At 41.4% G+C, this 21,065-nt stretch overlaps 1 protein-coding gene across 1 annotated transcript in view; it reads right to left on the bottom strand.

The window, feature by feature from the left end:
• Positions 1-1,280: 1,280 nt before the first annotated feature.
• The window catches only part of LOC139113871 (von Hippel-Lindau tumor suppressor homolog), a 42,316-nt gene continuing 22,531 nt past the window's right edge, over positions 1,281-21,065 (bottom strand). Inside the window, exons 2-3 of the mRNA XM_070675321.1 lie at positions 3,766-4,077; positions 1,281-3,435 (exon numbers count right to left, since the gene is read on the bottom strand). Of these exons, the coding sequence (XP_070531422.1) occupies positions 3,162-3,435; positions 3,766-4,077 (586 nt within the window). The 3' untranslated portion in view covers positions 1,281-3,161. The remainder of the gene's footprint in view (positions 3,436-3,765; positions 4,078-21,065) is intronic.

Genomic DNA, 21,065 nt, shown 5'->3' with positions numbered 1-21,065 from the left:
GCCAGCCAAAAACCACAGACGACGAACTTCGCGGAGCCAGTCATGATTAAACCAGTATTAAACCCGAGGCTCCCCCCCCCTCCGCCCCCTTTTACCCCCGGTACGGCGGCTACGCCGGGCACGGGCGACGACGTCGAAGTGCTCGTGTAACAACAAACTTCGACTATGAACTCTACGAATCTGCCAAGTGCATTTGCGATCCGCGACGATCGATTTTCTCCAAGTGGAGCTTCTGTAAGATCACGCAGCGAGGACCGCGGTAACGTTCGCTGAGGAATGCCGGTAATCGCGACGTTAAAGTCGTGCACGTAATCGATCTAGAAAATAAATACCTATAATCGAGAGTTTTACGCGTTAATAAAAATCGAGTATTCTTGCCGGTGACATTTGTCGGAATATCAAAGTTCGCACGTCGAGAAGCCTAGGTTCGGGTTTTAAATTCGCGTATCGCCCATTCGTCGAGAGAATTAACTGTCGGTAAATTTATAGGCGAGCAGATTTTCCATGGGAATAGGCGGGCAGCGTTTCCTATTTACCGTTGAATTTCGGCTATTTGTGACCGATCGCGATCAACTGACGAGTTAACCGCGCAAATCCCACGGGAATAGCCATGCGGGTCAACCTGTAAATCCGTACGCAATGAAGACCGCAAAATTTACGAGGGATACGTGTAAGCACGTCCCGGTATAAAATCGTCTCTCGCCGGTACTTTCGGAACGACCGATTCCCGCATTCGTGCGGAAATATTTAAAGTTTCGAGCGAAAAGTAAATAGCGGTCAGCTGCAGTTTCAATTAAAAATTTAAGAAGAAAAAAGAAAAATAATTAAAAAAAAAACTTTTAATTTAGAAATGAATGTCTACAAAAGCAAGTGGAAATACCGATATGTGAAAACGCGTTTATTTACTGTAGAAAAAAAAAACTGATTATTGTTAATTAAATGCAATAATTTCAAGTAGTAAATAACTTCAGAATCGTTTGCACGCCACTGATATTCAGCCCCGATGTCGTTCACGTTTAATTAGCTCTTTGTTTAAGATTTATAATTAGTACCTCGACCCTATTGTATGTATTATACGAAGCAGAAATTTTTAGCCGCTCCCACGGTTTATCTTAATTTCGCAACTTTTGTTTCTCTCTTTCTCTCTCGCTCTCTCTCTTTTGGTTTCTTTATTTTTCTACCTGCTCATATACTTGTACCGAATGATCGCGTAGATCATGATCTTTCCTCTCTGTTTTTTACTCTTTTTTCTTGCCGCGTTTTTGTAAGCGCCGCAATGCGAGAACGCGCTCTCAAAAAATTCACGTTACCAATTCGCGCGACGATACTTAAAATTCCGATTTTATCTCTCCTAGCCGTCAGGTCTATCATGAGCGATAAATTTTTTTTTTTTAATTAAGAACCAGTTTAACATACTCCCAATGAATCAGAGTGTGGAATTTGCGCTCGGGATATTAATCCCCGAATAGGCAATAAGTCTGACCATAGACGGTGGGGGTCCGATGACATCACGTGACGGGTTTAAAACCCATTAGAGTCAGGATGGATTAAGAGGAAGTGACCAAAGTCCATTTAGCGCGTGTTTAATCGATTGCTGACTACTCGAATAACCGCGATGGAAATTGACTTACCGACGACGGATCCTCTCCGCGCCGCGCCGCCTCCTCTCGCTCCCCCATTTCCTTCACCTGTGATTACCTTTATTACACACGAGCATACAATAAAAACACACACGCGCACAAGGGACGAAGTAAAAAGTTCGTTACCCCGTGCGCTTACGTGGCGTGGCCGAATTTTTATTGAATTTTCGTTGAACTTTTATTTTAGCAACTATTCCAGACACAGACACGTTCTTCTCTCTCTCTCTTTCTCTCTCTCTATCTCTCTCTCTTTCTCTCGTAAAAACAAACAGGGAGGGCTTCTTAAAACAAAAGTTACGTAAGGTTTTAATGTGCGGTAAATTATTTGCAAGCCAGGTATTACTTAAAAATATATTTCTTCTTCTGTACAATTCTTCTCGTGATAGATCGACATAATTCGTTATTGTAAACTATAAATATGTAAATATATATACATATGTATACTCGTTACAATATTTTCGACATTATTGACAAAAATTACAATTTATTCTTTTCACTTCTTTTTTTTTTACGAGGATTGCGTTACTATACATTTCACTTCTAATACGTACTCGATACTTGGTTAACTATTAATTAAAGTTTTCGGGATATCGAGCTCACGTGGAAAACGAGAGGAACGTGAAAGGAGCGAAAAGGACGAGAAGGCGCAGAAGAGGAGCCAGTTAATACCTTCGGAACTCTGCTAACAAATTGCGGAAACGAGCTCGGATTACTATCGACGATTTTCCTGAAACTTCCTGAGTGGCGTACCTAATCAAAATCGTTATGGAGAGTTAGGACATCAACGAGATTCGTTGTGAAATTTATTCATATTAAACGGCGGTGTCTATAACGTCTTGTCATACGGCTGAGCACTTTCATAAATAATACTAGGTACTTCGAAAATATATAAAATCGTATTAAGTATTGACAAACGTACGTATATAACTAAATAATCTATTGTTTATCTATTTATGAGATGAATATTATACACGACGAATGAAAATGGCAACTTTGCGCAAATACGTATCTCCTCCCTGGATCGCTCTCCAGTTTTTTGGAACACTTCCCAAGTTAAAATTACATTTTTACCTCGCAAGTTATAAAATCCAGAATTTTATTTTACCGAAATAACTTACTGGTGTAAACATTTTAACGCTCGCAAAGACTTTGTATTAAAAAAAAAAAATAAAAAAAAGTACTCTTGTAACTCCGTACAAATTTAAATAGCGCATAATGCATCTTATCAGTTAATCGTTTTAAGGTTTTTTTTTAAATTATTATATAACTTTTAACACGTTGTATTAAGAACATTAATTTGCCTTAAAAAAAAAAGAAATATTAATTTGATTACCAGTAATGTAATTAAAAAGTGTACTTTGCGTTTAATATCGAGTAACGTGAGATTTTATACGGTTGTGCTTATAATAAGAAAGGACTAAGAGACTAAAGATTTACTCAACTTCTTTCCAATAAGAGAATTAGTAAAGACCCATAAATTATAAAATTATAAATATTCCATGTTTCTCTTTCGTTGTTATCCTAATCGCGCACAAACAATGGCTGGGGTTTTCTCGGTAGCATCGTAAAGAGCTTTAACTGGAGGCTCCGTGGAATGTCGAGAAGAAAAGCTTCCGAGTCGTACGTAAGACAGTTTTTAATGACTCTCAGTGATAATTGCTGCAGAGTAAACATCGGTAGCACGATGTACACGTTGGTCCTCTCGATTCTTTGCGGCAGTTCGCTCGGCCTAACGCCACGGTACTTGAGAAACCACGGCTCAGGAAAGAAAACATCGCGCCGGTCCACCAAGTACCTATTTTCGTTTTTGCTGTATGTATTATTGATTTATCTATTCGCAGGCTATTTCGAAAGGCATTCCGGAAAGAATATATCGTAATTTACGAACAGATCGTCAAATGCGCGAACTTTTTTTTTCTTTTCTTTTTTTTTGAGAATTTAATCGCTTTCGCCTTGCAAATTACATTTTGCTTTCGGTTCTCCCGCCTCGAAACGATAATCTCAACATTTTATCACCATTGTTAATACAATTGCAAGTTCGCGTTTGGTCGTGATTCGTTAAGAGTAATTTATTACGTACAGATGTTGCCGATATTAACATCGGCAGAGTAAACGTTGCACATACCTGACACCTGTTTCTTTATTGACGAAAATCCACGGATGAGTATGAAACGTGTTCATTTCTCTGTAGTCCCCAGGTGATAAATCGCCGTAATTAATCGCTTGTCCTTGATAATCCATCCAGTATAAAGTAATAGCGTGAGGTGTCGTGTTAATAAATCTGACGAAGGATTCGTGCTGACTGTTGAGCGACCGAAATATCGGCTCTTGCTGTTGATTCTCATCCATTTTGCGATTACTATTCCTCCGCTTCCTCTTCCTTTTTTCGTAATGGAATTTCGAGTCTTTACTAATCTCCCTTCTTTCGCTACGAGAACTGGAATTAGATATCAGAAGAAAAAGTTAATTAAACGGCAGTATTATTCAAGCTCGATAAATATACCGTTTTTTTTATTTAAATTATTCTTTTAAAATGCTCTCTTAATATACATAACGATCGTCCTTTCCTACTTCTGCGAGCAACTGCGTATAATCCGATGCATTAAAAAATTGATTAATTTTTTTATGCAATCATAAAACTAAACGTTTTTAATGTAGTAAACGTAATTTTATTTTTCTTTTTCTTTTTCCTTTTTAATTGCTACAATTTTATTTCTCAAACGGAAAAAATAGTGTTTTGGCGATCAATAATCTCCTTAAAACTTCAATTTGCCTTTCAAAATTTTTAACAAATTAAATTGAATCCTCGAGAGGCAGAGGACAGTGGCGCGAAATACACGAAAATCTAGTTCGTCGCAGCTAAACAAGTCTCTATATTCGTCTATAAAAATCGATTTATCAAACACGGCTGTGTCGCTTAAATTTGAGAAACGAGAGCGAGAGACAGATAAAGAAACATCCGTTGCACCGCAATAGTTTAACGCAAATCTAATACGAAATAAATACATAATAACGACATTGAAGATATGAATATGACGTGCGCGACATTAAATCCTCTTAGAGCGCGCAAGAACTAATTAGTTGAGCGAATGATTAGCTGCGACAACGAGAAGCGTGGCGGGCGGAGAATCGAGTGAAGCATTTGCGATTTCAGCAAAGTTCCAAAGAGTCTCAAAGAGCTTCTAGAGACGATTACAGAGAAAGAGACGATATAGAGAGAGAGAGAATGACGTATTTTCCGGGACTGTAAACAGACAGAGTGCAGAACGTCCCCATTTGTAACTTGGATTTTCGCCCTTCGGCATTCCGTAAAATTCAAGTAATCCGTTAAAGACGGATCCGCGCTCTCGATAGCTCGCGAAATAGCGAAACAATTCCGGGCAAACGTCGAAACTCCATTACAGCTTTTTACAGAGGTAAGCGGGCACCGAATGAAACGGTTAGGGGTAGCATAAAAGCAGAATTTCCCGATATACGTATCACGCACGAACTTTGGCACGCGATTTGTGTATTCTCGTCGTGTTTCGGCTTCTGGAATGAGCTTGGTTGAGAGGGCCCTTTAAAGCCCTAATCGACTTTTGCAGCGATTAGCGTACCGCGTCATGAAAGGATTTATCGCAAACAATCTAATCGAATTGCCTGATCTCCCTTCCGCCGCAGCGTCGGTTTCTTCATTCGTCACATCAGCCGATTTATTAGAGAGCGACTTCGTTTAATTGTTCGCGCGACTGAACGACCGAGGCACGATGCCTTATACCGATGGTATAAGGTGGTAAATGTTCGATGACCGAAGTTCAACAAAAGCGTCAATGAGCGAGGAAAAGTTCTCTCTGAGTTTTGTCGAATTTCGGAAATTGGTTCCGCGATCCGAGATGTGACGCGGTATAGTCGGAATTAGCGACGACAGGGAGAGCAAGATTTACGTCCGCGGAGTTCCGGCAATAAGAAGTTATTCCGTATATCTTGCGAGATTTATCGTGACGACTCTTTCTCACGGGATACGAAGTTTTGGCGGAAGTTTCATCCGTACTTGAATTCGAAAATTATGCTGTATATCAGGTATAAAGGTAATCGCCCATCTCGCCCATGTTATTTCGCCCGGCCAATTTTCGCTCGCGTGCACGTAAATAATGATATAAAAGTGTATTAATTAATTTGACGACCCCTGATATAAATACATTCTCGCTTAAAATAACGCTTAATCGTTTTCTTCTTCTTTTTTTTTTTTTTTTTTTTTTAACCGCAACATAAAACTTTCAACGCCTGATTAATTTTACGCTAATATAAATCTGTTATTATAAACAAATATTTGAAATCCTTTTGTGATTTGTGAACAGTAACGGGACATAGTTAAAGTACAAAAGCAGACGGCTAGAATTCTTTATAGACACGTTTACTCGGTTAAAATTTATATTTTATCGCCAGTACGCGAATCCACCGCAAAAATACTGTAACAACTAAATTACTCCGTCGGGAGAAATATTTCTGCGAGCTGGGGGCCCTTCGTGCGCAGCGTTGTGAAATTTTCCAGGGACTCTCAAAAGCGAAAATAGCGTTCACGCAGGAATCCGAACACAGCGATGCCAAACATACCGTAAAAGCGTAAAAAAAAAAAAAAAAAAAAAAAAAAGAGGAAAAAACGAACCGAACGAGGCGTTACATTAATTCGCATTTTTGGTGACGAACCCCGTGGTTTTGCTCGTTCCCAGTTACGCACGTGCTCTCTTTTTCCTGTCAATTTTTTTTTTTTTTTTTTACGTGGCCTTTGAAAATATTTCGCTGAAAAAAAATTGGACAGATTCGCCGTTTTGACAAGCGCCGATTACCTTAAAAATATAATAAACGGCCGAGCGCTTTGCACCCATATGATAAATTGATCAATTTGCGGAACTGGTAGGGGAGGGGGGAGAGGAAAAAAAAATTGGCTTTTACTGTGAAAAACAGCTTTTCTAACGAGTCCCATCCGCGTGATACTCGATCCACGAAATAACCGCAATGATACTTCGAGGAGACAATTAGCAATGCATTAAAGTGATAAGAGACTCGAGAAGATCCATCTCTCTTGCGGGGGGAGATAAGAAAGCGGAGCGCATTATCGTCAATCAACCTCTTTTTTCGTCGATTGGGTTTTTCCCTAATTATACTGATGGATTAGAGCTTCTCGGAACGTTGATTGAATTGAGTGGCAATTACGGTGCAGCGCGTCGTCTAATTCATATTCGGGATTACTTTGATTCGCGCGATAATAATTTATATATTCCGCGCGGGAATCAAGGTAAAAGCATTTTATGAATATTTCGTGTAAAATCCCGATGCAGGATGTTGCGCTCCCTTTTGAGTTCTGCTCAGCCGCGTGACATTTGTCGATAACAATTTAACTGAAAGAATAATGGGGGCCCGTCGTCCCTGTGAAACGGACACTCCCACGTATAATGATCGAATTACGGTACCGCAAAAATAACGTTAACGCATTTTCCAATGTACCGCTCGAACTTTTCACGCCTCATCTTTCGCGGTAATTTTAAAACTTGCCCATCTAATTTAGAAAATTGATCGCGCGCTTTTCGGTCATTTCGATGTAATAAATTTTTAAAGAGCGCTCGGGGTTAATGTGGGTTAATATTTTACTACCATTCGCGGTAGTACGAATAATTAGAAAGTACGCAAGCGAGAAATCAAACCGACTATTTCATCTGCTCGTGCCGTAACCAGAGATTGCCAAAGAGGGAGAGAGAGAAAGAGAGAGAGAGAGAGAAGCGGAAACCGTCATTGTAATTCGCTTGGTAATTCGTAACTAATTCCACAAAATCGCCATGAGCACAAAGTGCTCTCTGCAGCAATGTTTCGACGATACCCTCTTGCCTAACGAAACCCCGTTTACCGCGACAGAGACGATCGTTGAACAGGCGATCACTTTACAGCGCTAAATAAACGTTGAACCCGTGATTTTGATGCGAACCGATTATTTAAACGGTCATGCGATTATTTACTATATTTTATATTATATTACGCTCATTGCAACTAAGCAGCACGTTTTACACGAGAATTTTTCCAATCGTCGCAATCGAAGTCGATGACTTGAAATCCGTAAATTACGGTCGCATTTTTCGCAAGTCCATTAGCCGTGCAATAACGATAATATTTCTCCCCTCCCACTCCTTCCCATTAAATGAAGAGAGTTAAAAGTCTTTAGATATAAAATTGTAAAAATACAGAGAAATCGGACATCGATTAAAACTCGTGAGTTTCTCGGTCAGATAAAAAAAAAAAAAAAGAGAGAATGATAGAGAACTATTGATAATCTATTTGCGCCAAAGCGAACCTGATAGATTTATCCTGCCAAACGGAAGCGATATATATTTGATAAACTAACACGGAAGATGGAGCGATATCCAATAAGTTTCAAGATCGTTCGGCAATTCGGCTGTCGTGTGAAGAACGGCAAGGATATATCTCGTTTCTTTTGTAAAACAGTCATGTAAAAGCACTCGTGATGAAATATGTGGAAAATAAATTTCTCTAGATATAAGTCGTGTAAAGATTGAAAAAACGTATCCGACGGATAGGTTTCGAAGTAAAAATTGTAAAATTGATCAAAAGAAAAAAAAAATATATATATATATATATATATATATCTTAGATGTTACACGTAGGTAAAAGTTAATAAAGTTGACGAGGTAATTCTGTTACAAGAAGGTAAGAACGCGCTCACACGATTCTGAGCACGCTTCGGTCCGACTGGCATTCGTAATTCGCTCGTTCGTTCGACAGATGTATGCACAGTCGTCTGCAGCGAGAAGGCGGTGCAATATTGGGGTTTGCAGTCTCGTCAAGTATTTACTCAGGCCGAGGCTAGAGATTCGCAGGGGAAAACAGAAACCGCGAGACGCAAGCTGAGAACGAATACTTTATTATAACCCCGCGTACCGTTAGTTATGAAATTACAAAAGGACTCCGCGCCGCTCGAATACGTAGGTATTTAAAAATGCATTTAATCTTTACAATGTAATAGTTGCAATTCAAATAATATATATGTAATATATATATATGTACAGCAAAACAATTGTTTGAAAATATTTTTCTTGCGAGTCAGTCCGTCGTAAAAGTGGCGATAATGTCGATCAGACGGGGATTTACGCAGCTCGAATGCTATTGTATTCTGTTACCATTCGTTTACTATCAGAGACGTACCAATGATCTATGCTGTCGATTACACTGGTAATTTCGAGCACGTAGTCGCGTCCCGCTTTGTGGGTGTCCACAAAGGTTGGCAAACAAACGAGAACGCCCATTGTATATCGATTGTGTCGGTATCGATCGCAAGGGACAATGGGGAGTAATTGAGCGTGCACATTACGATCATTAGATATCCAAATCCATATTCCGGCGTAAAAGCAATAATCGACGTAGACTCGTTTTTCGTGATTTAATTCACCCCCGGGGCTGCGTTTTCTCGTATTTTTCCTTTATCCCGGCGAAACACTAATTTCAATCGCTGGTGAAAACGTGGAAGAAATGGGATTTTACTTTGTCGCGAAACGAGTAAATTTTGTGTCAATAAACAAACGTGCTTTTCGCCGGGCAAGCTAAAACATTCGAAAAATCAAATGATATTTTTATAGAGCTACGATGGGAATGCACTCTCGGCGCCGCGCGCGTGAATTCGGGGGAGAAACAGGGGGCAAAAAACGAATTTTCGCAATGGAAAAGGCAGGTGTGCGGTCGCCTCCATTAACGGAGATCGGATCTGCTCACGAGTTTTCTAATGAGAGCTGCATGTGAGAACGTAGCCATTGGTATTCGAGTAGAATGAAAACGAACGACGGCGCCTTTTTCTTGTCAGCGCGGCCCGCTCGACCGTACTTTTTTCCCATTTAAACCAGACGCCTTCAGGTTTTTTCACTTTATACCCAGAAAAAAGTACCCACTCATTTTAACAGCGATTCAATTACGAGTTTATTTATTAAACAGCATGCTAACTTGTTAAAAAAAACTTTCGACTGCTATGTCAAATAAAATTATAAAGAAATAAAAAAAAAAAATTAAAAAATACTAAAATTATTAAATAAAAATAATAAAACGCGGCGTCTACATTTCTGGAATATCAAAATAATTGTTATTATAACTGCGCGCAGTTCTTCGTTTGCGAATAGAATTTTATTAACGAATACGGAAAAAGTTTAATGACTAAAATAATTGCTAATTCCAGACCGAATCTCACTCGTGATTATTATATTTAAAGAAAAGTGGCGAAACGGTTCCGTACGATAAAATTTACCTTTACATTGGTCCAACTACGAGCATTGATATAATATCAATGAACTTGTCGCGCGCACGACGCATCGTGCACGTTTAATTATCATACATATAACGTACTAATGCAGTTATTAACAGACGCGAGGGCTTTGATCATTATCCGGAATTACCCGGAAACGCGACCCGTATTCGCACAATGAAATCGTTCCATTCGCGAGAATAAAAGAAAGAAATGGTCGGCTAATGGTGCACATATTGCATAACATCAGCAATCTACGGGTGACAACAAATGCCTGCGCCAGACTGCCGCGAGAAAAGCGTCCAGCATTCCATTAATAAAATTTCACTTGTCACAGCGGGTGATGTAGAAATGCTTGGTGGCTTTTTTCAACGTTTAAATGTACAAAAAAAAACCCTCCCCCTTGGTTTTCGGTATTTTTCTAATATTTTTTTAACAAAAAATGTTTTACACAAAAAAAATGCACGCGCGATTTCCGCAGAAAGAAAGACGGAACTCTATTAACCTCCCGACATTTCCACACTTTCCTCCCCCCCCTCCTGTTTTCAAAAACTACTATGGTTTTTAATAATTCCGTTGTGGATCGCGAGGATACTTTGGCAGGTCGTTGCACATCGTGAGCGCGTTCGCTTCGCGAAGTCGGCAAACCGCGGAATTTACGGTGGCTTCAATTCACGGCAAACAGCATGTAATCCTTGCACTGTTTGCGCCCGAAGCCCCGAGGGCAAATAAGGAAAGGCGGGAGAGGGGAGAGGATTACGAGCAGGTACGAACGAGAAGTCGGAAACGCAGGCAGGCACGGGGGGAAGATTGCGTGATCCCCCAAGCTTTACGCATGCAACGCGAGATGCTCCCGCAACGTCGTTGCTGGCGTGTTGTCATTCTCGGTACGCTTCCTAAGTAATCGCACCCGCCGTCTCGTGACACGTAAATTTTGCCCTTTTAATGCCGTCTGCAATTAGTCACGTACCCACGCATACTCTCACGTGGTATGCAAATGCGTTCCAGACTCGGGACGGAACTTAATGAAATGCGTCGTATAAAAAGGAACGTCGCCGCGAGTAGCGTACGAGGAAAGAACCTTCGCCCTTTAAAGATCCAAGGAACCACCCGCCCGTTTCGTGGATTATCAAAAAAAAATTTTTTTTTTACTTTAAAGCTACGTTAGACTGCGCGAATAACAATTATGAATAAAACATAAAAAAAAAAAAAATAACGTGGAAAAAAGAAGTCCGGATTTGTACAAAATAATAGCGTTTATTTTTTAGGAGAAGGGAGGAAAATATGTTTCGCGCGAAAGAATAGGAATTAAAATCTACTAAAGAGTAAAAATAATGGAGATTACTGAAGTAATAAAACAGAAAAGAAAAAAAAATCAGACCGACATTTCGCCTCTGGTATCGCGCAAAGTGTTTCGCGAAATTATTTTAAGTAGCAGCCTCTGCTTTGCGCGGCTCTCGCAATAGATTCATGCATATTCAGGCGCGTGAGACGCTGGATTACGTGGCAAGCGCAAAGTATTACACTTATGATTATTCAATAGAAACTGCGAAATCCAGTTTATTGCCCGAGTTAGGGGACCCCTTGTCGGAACTTTAAGTCAATGCTTATCAAACTACCTGCAACAAGACGAAGGGAAGTCTTGTAATATATAATGAGCCTTTCGTTATCCCAAAATAGTTAAACTTGGCTGGGGCCAGGGAGCTTTGTACGGGGACGGGCGTCCCCGTTTTGCAATACCGCTCGCAGCGCTTCGCGAACTGCGAGCATCCTTAGCGCAATTAATTCCCTTCCTGTTACAAAACAGATGACGTGGGTGCGCCGCGCGTTGAGAAAGAGCGCCGACGTCGGGTTTATCTAACGTTGTCGTAAATTCGTTGATCGATCGTTCAAGACATCCGCCGAACGGCCCGGTTTATGCGTGAGCGGCGAGGCAAATCCACCGAACGGACGCGAAGAAAAGACGCAATTTGCGACGAAGTTCGTTCTCCGCCGCAATCTCTATTTTCTGTTCCGCGCGAAAGCGATCTATTTCGCGACGATCGTCCCTTTCCCTTCCGAACGAGGGAAAGCAGGACTTCCGGGAATTTGGGCAAATCGGCCGTTATTTCTATCATCCGCTCGAGAACGATCTTCAAAGCTCGCCCCGCTCAACAGACGGGGCTTTCTTCATTCAACGGGTGAGTTTCTCGCTTTATTCTGCTTCCTTTTGGCGAAACTACGCGATCTTCATTCCACAGACCAATGATTATTGCGATAAAATTACGACAGAGTGCCGTAGATAAATGAGACGTAAAATATCACGTTGCAGTTAGCAACCGAAACAATTAAAATCAAGGCACTCCTCCGATTAAATTCCATCGGAAGTTCAACGAAATTTTTCAGTAACGTTAGTTATAATTAGAATTTATCCCAATTAGGAATTATAATTATAATTTGGAATTATCCTTTTCGTTTACAGTTAAGTTCTTTTTATCCTATAAAAAGTAACCCAAACTATGCCTAAGGTTTCGCTTAAAAATCCAGAATAAAAGTAAGAAAAAGTCAAAATTGATAAAAATAAAAGTATCCTTTTAATAGCGTTGAAGGGAATAAGTCGCGATAAGCTCTTCGATCATCTCTCTCTTCGGGATTTTCTAACCGCTTAATAAGATTGATACAATCCCCGCGGAAATCGCAATTGCTAATTACGAGCTAGATTATTGCTCGCAAATGAGAAAGAAATAAGAAGAAAAATTACTTTCATCATAATCCTATAACGTCGATTAAAAAAAAATAAAAAAAATAAAAAATAAAAGGGGGAGGGAGGAAGCGGGGAAACTGAAAGATAAAAGAATAGATCGTATCTCTAGCGAAAGAAACGCATCAATGCGAGCGCAACCATTATCCCTGGCAAATCCAATATCTTTTTCACTGCGTTCGACCCCCAGATATTTCCTTTATATACATATACATATATAATAATATAGTAAGAGATACCGGAGCGCGCGCGCGCCCACGAGCCCTCCGCGAAATTTCTGAAATAGACGCACTACGAAGTACTTGACTTGATTATGAAAATGTATTTTCCCCTCTGCTCTCTGCTACGCTTCTGCACCGACATAGACGAGGAAGACGGCAATGGCGGGCCTTCTTCCCCCGCTGTTTCAACGTCTCTTTGATCGCGATATAAATGCCGAGGAGTCTGCGATAAGAAATACGGCTCTCGTCCTGGACGTCCCTCCTCCCCCCTCCCTCCCCTAAAAATCGAATTACCGTCGGTTTATCTTGCATTCAGTCGATCGCTGATTACGCTTTCGTATATATCGTGACGCCGTTTCCGGTGGACGCGTAAAGCAAATGTAAAAAGTCCGTCCACTGATGCGCGAAAACGTCGGACATCAAAAGCCGGTATTTTATATATATTCCGGATGAAAAATATCTGACAGAAATGCGATTTTGTTTTCGTCGTTTTAACAAGAGTGACCGAAGGGGAGGTCTAAAAATGTTACCGGGACACGTCTCGCGTAAAACACCCCGACGCTTCAGCTCCAACGTGTTTATTTACGCTTAATGGGCTATCGAACACCGTCCGTTACAAATCACGTACAATTACACGGTGAATTTTAACGCCGAGTACCTCGAGAGCGCTCGCGATTAATTGATCGCTTACACGGCATAATCATTATTTTTCAATCGGCTGAAATTAGCGAAGGAAATGTCATACAATTTACGCAGACGTTCAACGGAAAAAAAAAAAAAAAAAAAAAAAAAACAAATTAATCACACGGGCGTGTAATATTATAAATATAATAGATACGAAAGGGCGGAGGATAAGCACGAGGGGGAAAAGGCAACTGTGGCTGTTTGCTTTTTGTCATGTTACCGAAAGCAATTCTCACGAAGCTCCATAGCGAATGTTTTCCACGGCACATATTTCGATGTGCTTCTGCCGCACGCATCCCTTCACGCAAAAATCCCCCTCGGCGCTTGGAAGCGCATTCTTGATTAAGCAAAGCGGAGTAACGGGATAAGGATATTAAGTCGGAACGAATTAACAATGCGGCAGCCGTTGGGCTCGTACGTATGTACATGTATATATCCATATGTAAGCTCGAAAACTTGGCTGCATTCCGGCTTGCATAGAAATTTCGCGCGCGAAAGGCTCACCGCGCCGTATTACGACGCGTTAAATCGACATTACCGTTTTCATTTACATTCCCGTGCATTTCACTTTTCCTTCTTCTAGAGCACGTTGACACGGGCGAGAGAAATGGGAAAGCGACTCGCGCGGTTTCTTCCGCGAGAAAAGTAAATCGTAGGAAATTGCCGAAGTACCACCGAACGTTATTATTTCGAGGACCGGACCTCTCCTTCCAAGTCGGAAATAAAAACGTAAAAAAAAAAAAAAAATGAAACGTTCGCGCGTAGGTGCGTAGATAAATGAACAGCGAACGCGCGCGGCACGGATGTGTAATAGGGATTGATTTGAAACTTCTCTCGACGCACCGTTCGAAACTAATCTAATTGAACGCCAATAAACGTTACGTTCGCATTAACTACGATGCGCGAAAACTTTTTTAACTAACGAGAAAACTCTCCGCACACCCCGCCGCTCGTAACGCCACGTGTTACGTTGGATTATACCGTAAATTTGGCCCCCAGTTGTTTTCACGGCGTGTCTCCGCCAGTTGTAGAATCCTCGCAGTGTCTTTCTAGATAATTGCCTTTCAGACGAGCCCCCCGCGACGGTTTGCGAAAAGGAGTTTACCCCGCGGCACGGAAAAAGCAAAAAACGCGCGGCCGGAAAAAGAGTCCGCGCCCTCGCTTCCTCATCTTATTTAAATTAGGACTTTACGCCGAGCTGCTTTGTAACAATGGTCGCCGTCTTTCGAAATGTCGGGGGCCGACGGAAACCGCTTTACTGTTAACGTTTAACAATCTTAATTCCTAAAGTAACGCTCTCGCGACTTTATATTTATAAAAATGGTTCTTGCAAAATTAAATTTCTCTTTAAGAACATGCGCGTAATATTTCGCAAAAGACGTGTAATAAAGAAAATTAGTTTTCCCCCTTCCTCTTCGCCGAAACTCCAGTTTTTCTTCCTTCGCTTTATAAACCTTCCCCACGCATTTTCTCGAGAAATATTCGGAGAAATATTTCATCGAGCCTTACTCAAAAAAGGTGAAAACTCGCGGTATCGTTGATTGTCGTTTATTTTTACGCGAGCACAAATTTCTTTTTACTTTTTTATTCCAACAAGAAAACGGGCAGCTCGATTCTAAATACACGGGTTTCGCTTAAAACAGGGGTACTTTTTTTTTTTTTTTAAATCGTGACGACATCTCCGTTACGGTGGATCAGCATGTGACATATCATCGGATTCTCTCTTCACGGATTTACGGAGAAGGACCTCTTCGCTCTCCAGCCGTCGAGCTCGGTTTATCTCACGAGCGGCACGGTGATTTCTCGCGGTGAGTCTGCATGTGATCCACCGCGACGAGAGATATTCATACGCTCTTCGTTCCATTTAAGAACAGCGCGCGCCCGAGTACGACCATTTTCTTAAAAAAGCGTCTCTAAAAAAAAAAGAAAAAAAAAAACCCTCTAAGACCCCGCGAGCGGCAAAATTCGGCCGAGATAAATTGGCCAACTTATTGTTATTGCGTGGAAAGTGATGCCTGGATATTACTCGCTCCCCTCGACACGGAAAACGAAACATGAATCACAGAAATGATACGGCAGTGTGTAAAGGACTGTAACATATTTCGCGCCGACGAGAGGACGGGGGGAAAAAAAGAGTACGATATGACATTCGATCATCTGATAAACATTATTCCCGCGTATTTTTCGGCGTGCTCGCGACAGCGAGACCGATAGGCGCTGATCAATTTTCCATGTAGAAGCCAGGAGGCAAACGCGCGGCTTTAATTGGATTTAACAGACGCGCGCATATTGTTACGATACACGGCGAGTGCAATGTCGCGATATTTATTCGTGTCGATTTTATATAAAACGGTGAGAAAAAAAAATTTTCCCCGCGTAGGTCTCTCCCCCGCGGGAAAAGCCGAGACACGCGGAAGAATATTACGAAAGAGCCGGGTATTTAATATTCCTTGTACGATATCCGGATATATGTCGACCTCCGATCTCGGGGACTCTTCTTAGGATGAAACTGCGCGCCGGTAAGATTTTCTAGCGCTTCACTCTACTTATTATCTTCATTTCCGCTGCCTCTTCCTTATCCGTGCTTTCCTATATGCATTCGTCTTACGAGAAAGGGAGACGGACTTGCCTTTACCCAAGTGGAAATCTTCTTTACAGTCTGAGCCAGAACTCGCGGACGTAAAATTTTCGACTCTGAATTGCACGCCGCCGCTACGTTTCCACGTTGGGGGCTCGCGAATTAATGCTCGCGTCGCGTTCTATTTATAATATTTCCCGTGCCGTTATGAGCGCACGTCGGCGTTTTATTCACGCGGTTAAATCAAGGAAGGTAATTATTGATAAACTCAATCAATTGCGAACATCCGTATAAACGAAAATATTTTCATCGCGATATTGAAACAACATTAAAATCCTATCTCTGAAATGGAAAATAAATGCGCGCGTGTAATGTTTCATAAATCTGTACTACTTCAACTATCAATTTTTTTAATTGAGAGAAATTAGTTAAGGATATCGTGATAAATTTCCATTAGCACTTGTTGCGGAGAAAGATACGGCGAAAGGGGGAGGAAAAAAAATGGTGCGGAATGTATGTTGGTTGCGCGGCCACGATTCCTGGCAACTGATGAGGGTTGGGAAATGTCGTCGTCGCCTTTACCTCGGTGTACCACGAAAAGAACGAAATTGAAATTGCGAACGGTCGAAACACGCTCGCGCGAGTACGGTACGGTGGAATAAAAAGAATGTCGGCGTTCAGTTTTATCAGAGCGTGCACGGCCCTAGTATGTTCGCGGCATTAAATGAGGTCGTTTGCGAAAGTGTCGCGATATTTCCATTGCCGGCGTAGAAATAAATCAGCGCGAGATGCGTATGTACAACGTAGTTTATGCGCTGAATAACGACCGTTCGGTCGCCAACGCGTGATAACTCACACTTTCATTTAATCTCGCGAATAAACAGGGCGAATAATAATGACGGGATAATTATAATGGGCGCAATTGTTACCGGTATAGTTCGTCTATCGCGTGCATAATTAATTTCTTACATAATAAGCATATTATAATTTATAATTTCCGATAATCAGATGGCTGAAGTATTTGTACGAAATTATTCTGTAAAAATCCGTAAATAAAACACGATATCGAGTTTGCGATCCAATGGCTCGATGCAGTTTCGATTACATTTTTAACAACGCATCCTCGACGCGCGATGAAATCCAAACACAACGGACGGTAAATATAAGTGTATTCGGTAGCCAACAAAATATGCGATATAACAGTAATAAGACACGGCGCAGTAGTAAAAAAAAATTTTTTTTTCTTCTTTAATCACGTTCTGAGATAAAGAAAAAAAAAATTTCCGACAATTTCAACGTTTCTACATTATTTTCCAAATCGAGAATAAATTTTCGAAATCCTTTCATTACACGAGCGTATTCTTGACGCAATAGCATTCAATCTAGATTCAATTTTCCATCTCTCTCCCGAAGACCGCACAGCTAGTTTCGAATTGCGGTTTTCTAGAAGGACACTTCGAACGTGAGTCGCCTTGGTCATTATCGCGGTGCGAGATAATCGCCGAGGAGAGAATATACATCATCCCGTTTCTCTATCTACCTGTCTCTCGATCTCTCTCTTTCCTGATCGATTTACACATATACGTAAACCCACACAATTGTCCAGTGTCGGCAGCGCGTGCTCGGATGTTACCGACGGATCAATCCGGATTAATTGAGTTACGGTTCGCGGTTTTGCGGCCGGCCAATGACCGCAGGGATATATCCGCGGCTTCCGGTGTGTTTGCTCGCTAGCGTGGTCATGTAACGAAGAAGGGAGGGCGGGAGGGATGAAGAAGAGAGGAGTGCTCGGTGCCGGCACTGGGTGATGACTCCCGTCAAGCCGTGACGCTCATGCTGTTCTGGCGGCTCAATTTGTTTTTTTTCTTCTTTTTTTTTTCTCCTCTCTTTTTTTTTTCAAAATTGAAAGCATGCCACTACGGTGGTAGCCACGACGACGGGCGCTATCCCCCCGGGATTTTCCGCCGACGCAATTCTCTTTTCCGCAGTAGGAACGACGGTGACGGTAACGCATCGACTTGGAAAACCAACGATGCGCGATGTCCTCGAGAACAAAACGGATTCGAAGCCGCGCTACGGAAAATCATGCCCTTCGGAATCCCAATACGATATTTCTAGTGGACTTGTTATAACGATATTACTTTAATACGAGATTTGCGAGATCGGTACACGCGGAGTAACACGGGGGAGAAAAATAGAGATAACGAACTGGAAGCTCTGGATAATGCAAATATTTTAAAGCTTTTTTTTTTATTAAATAATCGTATACGTATTTGTTATTAATGTTTTTTGATAGGCGGACAGATGAAGCGTGTACCCGCATGACATAATTTACTCAAGTGGATAACTTCATTATTGCTAGGTATTAATATCGGTTTGTTCGCGACAGAAATGTTTAATTTTTATTAACGATTACTTTAAAAGGGATATATCGCGGAAAATAATCATTTGCGCAAGGTTATGTATAACTGGAATGCACGTATACTACGCGTAACATCAGCTGAAAATACATTTTCGCGAGACCGCTATACCACTGGACCAGTATACGAGCTCATATTTCTATTGTCATTTATTTATTATATTTGCACTCGTGCCGGGGCAAAACGAGATTTATTATTTGCCAAATTCTATTGCGCGAATATCTTTCGCGCAAAATATATTAATGCTTTTATTCGCGCCGCGGTAAAATCTAGACTGTCAAATGTATTTTGTATACTAGAATTAATTCCATCGCAGTCGCGTATAACGCGACAGACGTGTCGTATAACTGAAAATAATGCGCGGTGCATCGCCTATACAGGCGAGCGCAACTTCGTTACATGGTTATGTTGTAGTGGCAGGAAAAACGATACGTGTAAATAAAGAGTAAATTCACGTATAAAGAATAGATACAGAAAGACTAAGTTAATTTTAATTATCCATAAAATTACTCTTTAAAGAATTAAAAAAAAAAGAAAGAAAGGAAAAAAAAGATCGAAAAAATACCAGACTTGGACTTAATTATAGCTTTTATTATTTAAAAAAAAATTAAAGCTTACAAAGTCTAATCGTCTCAATGCAATCTTTTAATTACTAAAGAAGACAATAGACATAATAATATAATAAAATATACCGCGCTGTATACTATGATAAATTAAATTAATATTGAAAATAAAAGAAGGAAAGCGATGCATTTTTGAGGTGGCGCGCGTAATGAGGTACCACTTTATTTAGTGTTAATTTACGACAACATCAGTCACACCTGCGGTCTATTGCTTTCGTTTATGGTCGTGCACAAAAGTGGTTCGCGCCGCAAACGTATAAATTCGCGCTTTTCGTGCGCGATCGCGCGAGCGTATACGGTGCGCGAACGATCTGTCACCGTAATGCGGGACGTTTTGATAAAAGCACTTAAGTCGTATCCGCCGTTCGATCTGGAAAGCCAGCGGGCTCGCGTGCTTCGGGCAATAAATTAAAGTTTTGATCTCGACGAGGCGGGCACGTGAGTCGGCGCGGGAGGGATCGTGTAGTTTTTATTCTCTCGCCGGAATTCCGCGCGCAATGACGACATTCCATGCATACGACGTGGATATTTTTTTCCCCCTTCGGCCGGGGGAAAATTCGGGACAGTGTTGATTGGGTCGGACCATCGCTCGGTTACGTTATTTTAACGGAGGCTCGTCGAACGCCGGAACCCTCAAAGGACCCGCAGCGGTGTGTTTTAAAATGCTTCCCGTTACATCGTATTCGGAATATTGAACGGGGGCAACGTTTGAACAGAGAGAGAGAGAGAAAGAGAGAGAGAGAGAGAGAGGATCGGTTCTCTTTCACAATAGAGTTTTCCGTAATATTATGCGCGACAGCCACCGATCGAACATAAAAGCTCTCGATAAATTGCAATACGCGCAATACGTGTAACACCGTCAAATTCATTCTTACGTAAATTTATTATTACACGAGGTGGATATCCGTGTCGTTGCGGTAGCTGCGAAAAAACAAAAAAAAAAAACGTCGAGAACAAACGCAATTTTTGTTTTCTCCCTCATCGAAAATTTTCGCGCGACCGCTCGTCGTCGTCGCCGGTAGTCATCTCGGCCGCGTTATGGTAATCTGTATGGTAATATAGTGCAAATTGTACCGGTGGATATGATTTATAGCCGCAGCGCGAGCGGCGCGAAATGAAATAGAGGATGCTACTTTCATCTGGTCCGGCGACGAATTATAATAATTCAGTCGGGTGAGTTTGCATAGCAAAATCCAAAATAATATGAATAAACATAATTAGACACTCCTCGCATTAATTTTCCGCATGAAAACGCTTTGCCGTAATTAACGCTTATGAAAGTATCGGACTAGAGAGTCAGCAAATTTACCATGCTATCCTACCTTCTCTGGCTTATAACTCGCGAACGTTTCATCTTCAAACTAATAATTAAAAAAAAAAGACGAAAGTAGACGTTAGTTGTAAAGGTTCCGAAATTCGGTATCGGGTCAATTTGCAATTAATATTCGGCATATACATTTTTTTATAACGCGTTAAATTGTGAAGAGGTGAGAGAGAAAGGGAGACAGAGAGACGAACAGGTAGCTGGGGAGGAGACGGTGGAGGGTGGTAAAGGTGAGCAGCGTACGTGCCGCGTACGAGCTTCTCCCTCTCTCTGTCCTTCACTAGCGGTCGAGCGAGACGTACGTACGCAGCACGTGCTCCGTACATATTAAAGATCTACGCACATTCGACGGGCCAGAGGTACATAATCTGGCGTAAATTACCTTCCCAGATTACTTGTGCGTACCAGCGACTTCGTCTTTCTGATATAAAGTGAGTAAAAACCTCGTGTACGTGTACATGAAAATCGCGTCGTCTTTGTCGTAACTTAAGTGTCGACGAGTACAGTCGGGCTCGAGGGAAGAGGGTTTCGATCGACGAGTCCGCGATAGATTCGAGAGA

The sequence above is a fragment of the Cardiocondyla obscurior genome, linkage group LG03 (genome assembly GCF_019399895.1).
Source record: "Cardiocondyla obscurior isolate alpha-2009 linkage group LG03, Cobs3.1, whole genome shotgun sequence".
Classification (NCBI taxonomy): Eukaryota; Metazoa; Arthropoda; class Insecta; order Hymenoptera; family Formicidae; genus Cardiocondyla; species Cardiocondyla obscurior.
Note: the sequence above shows the minus strand (reverse complement) of the source record. Positions and strands in the feature narration are given on the sequence as shown.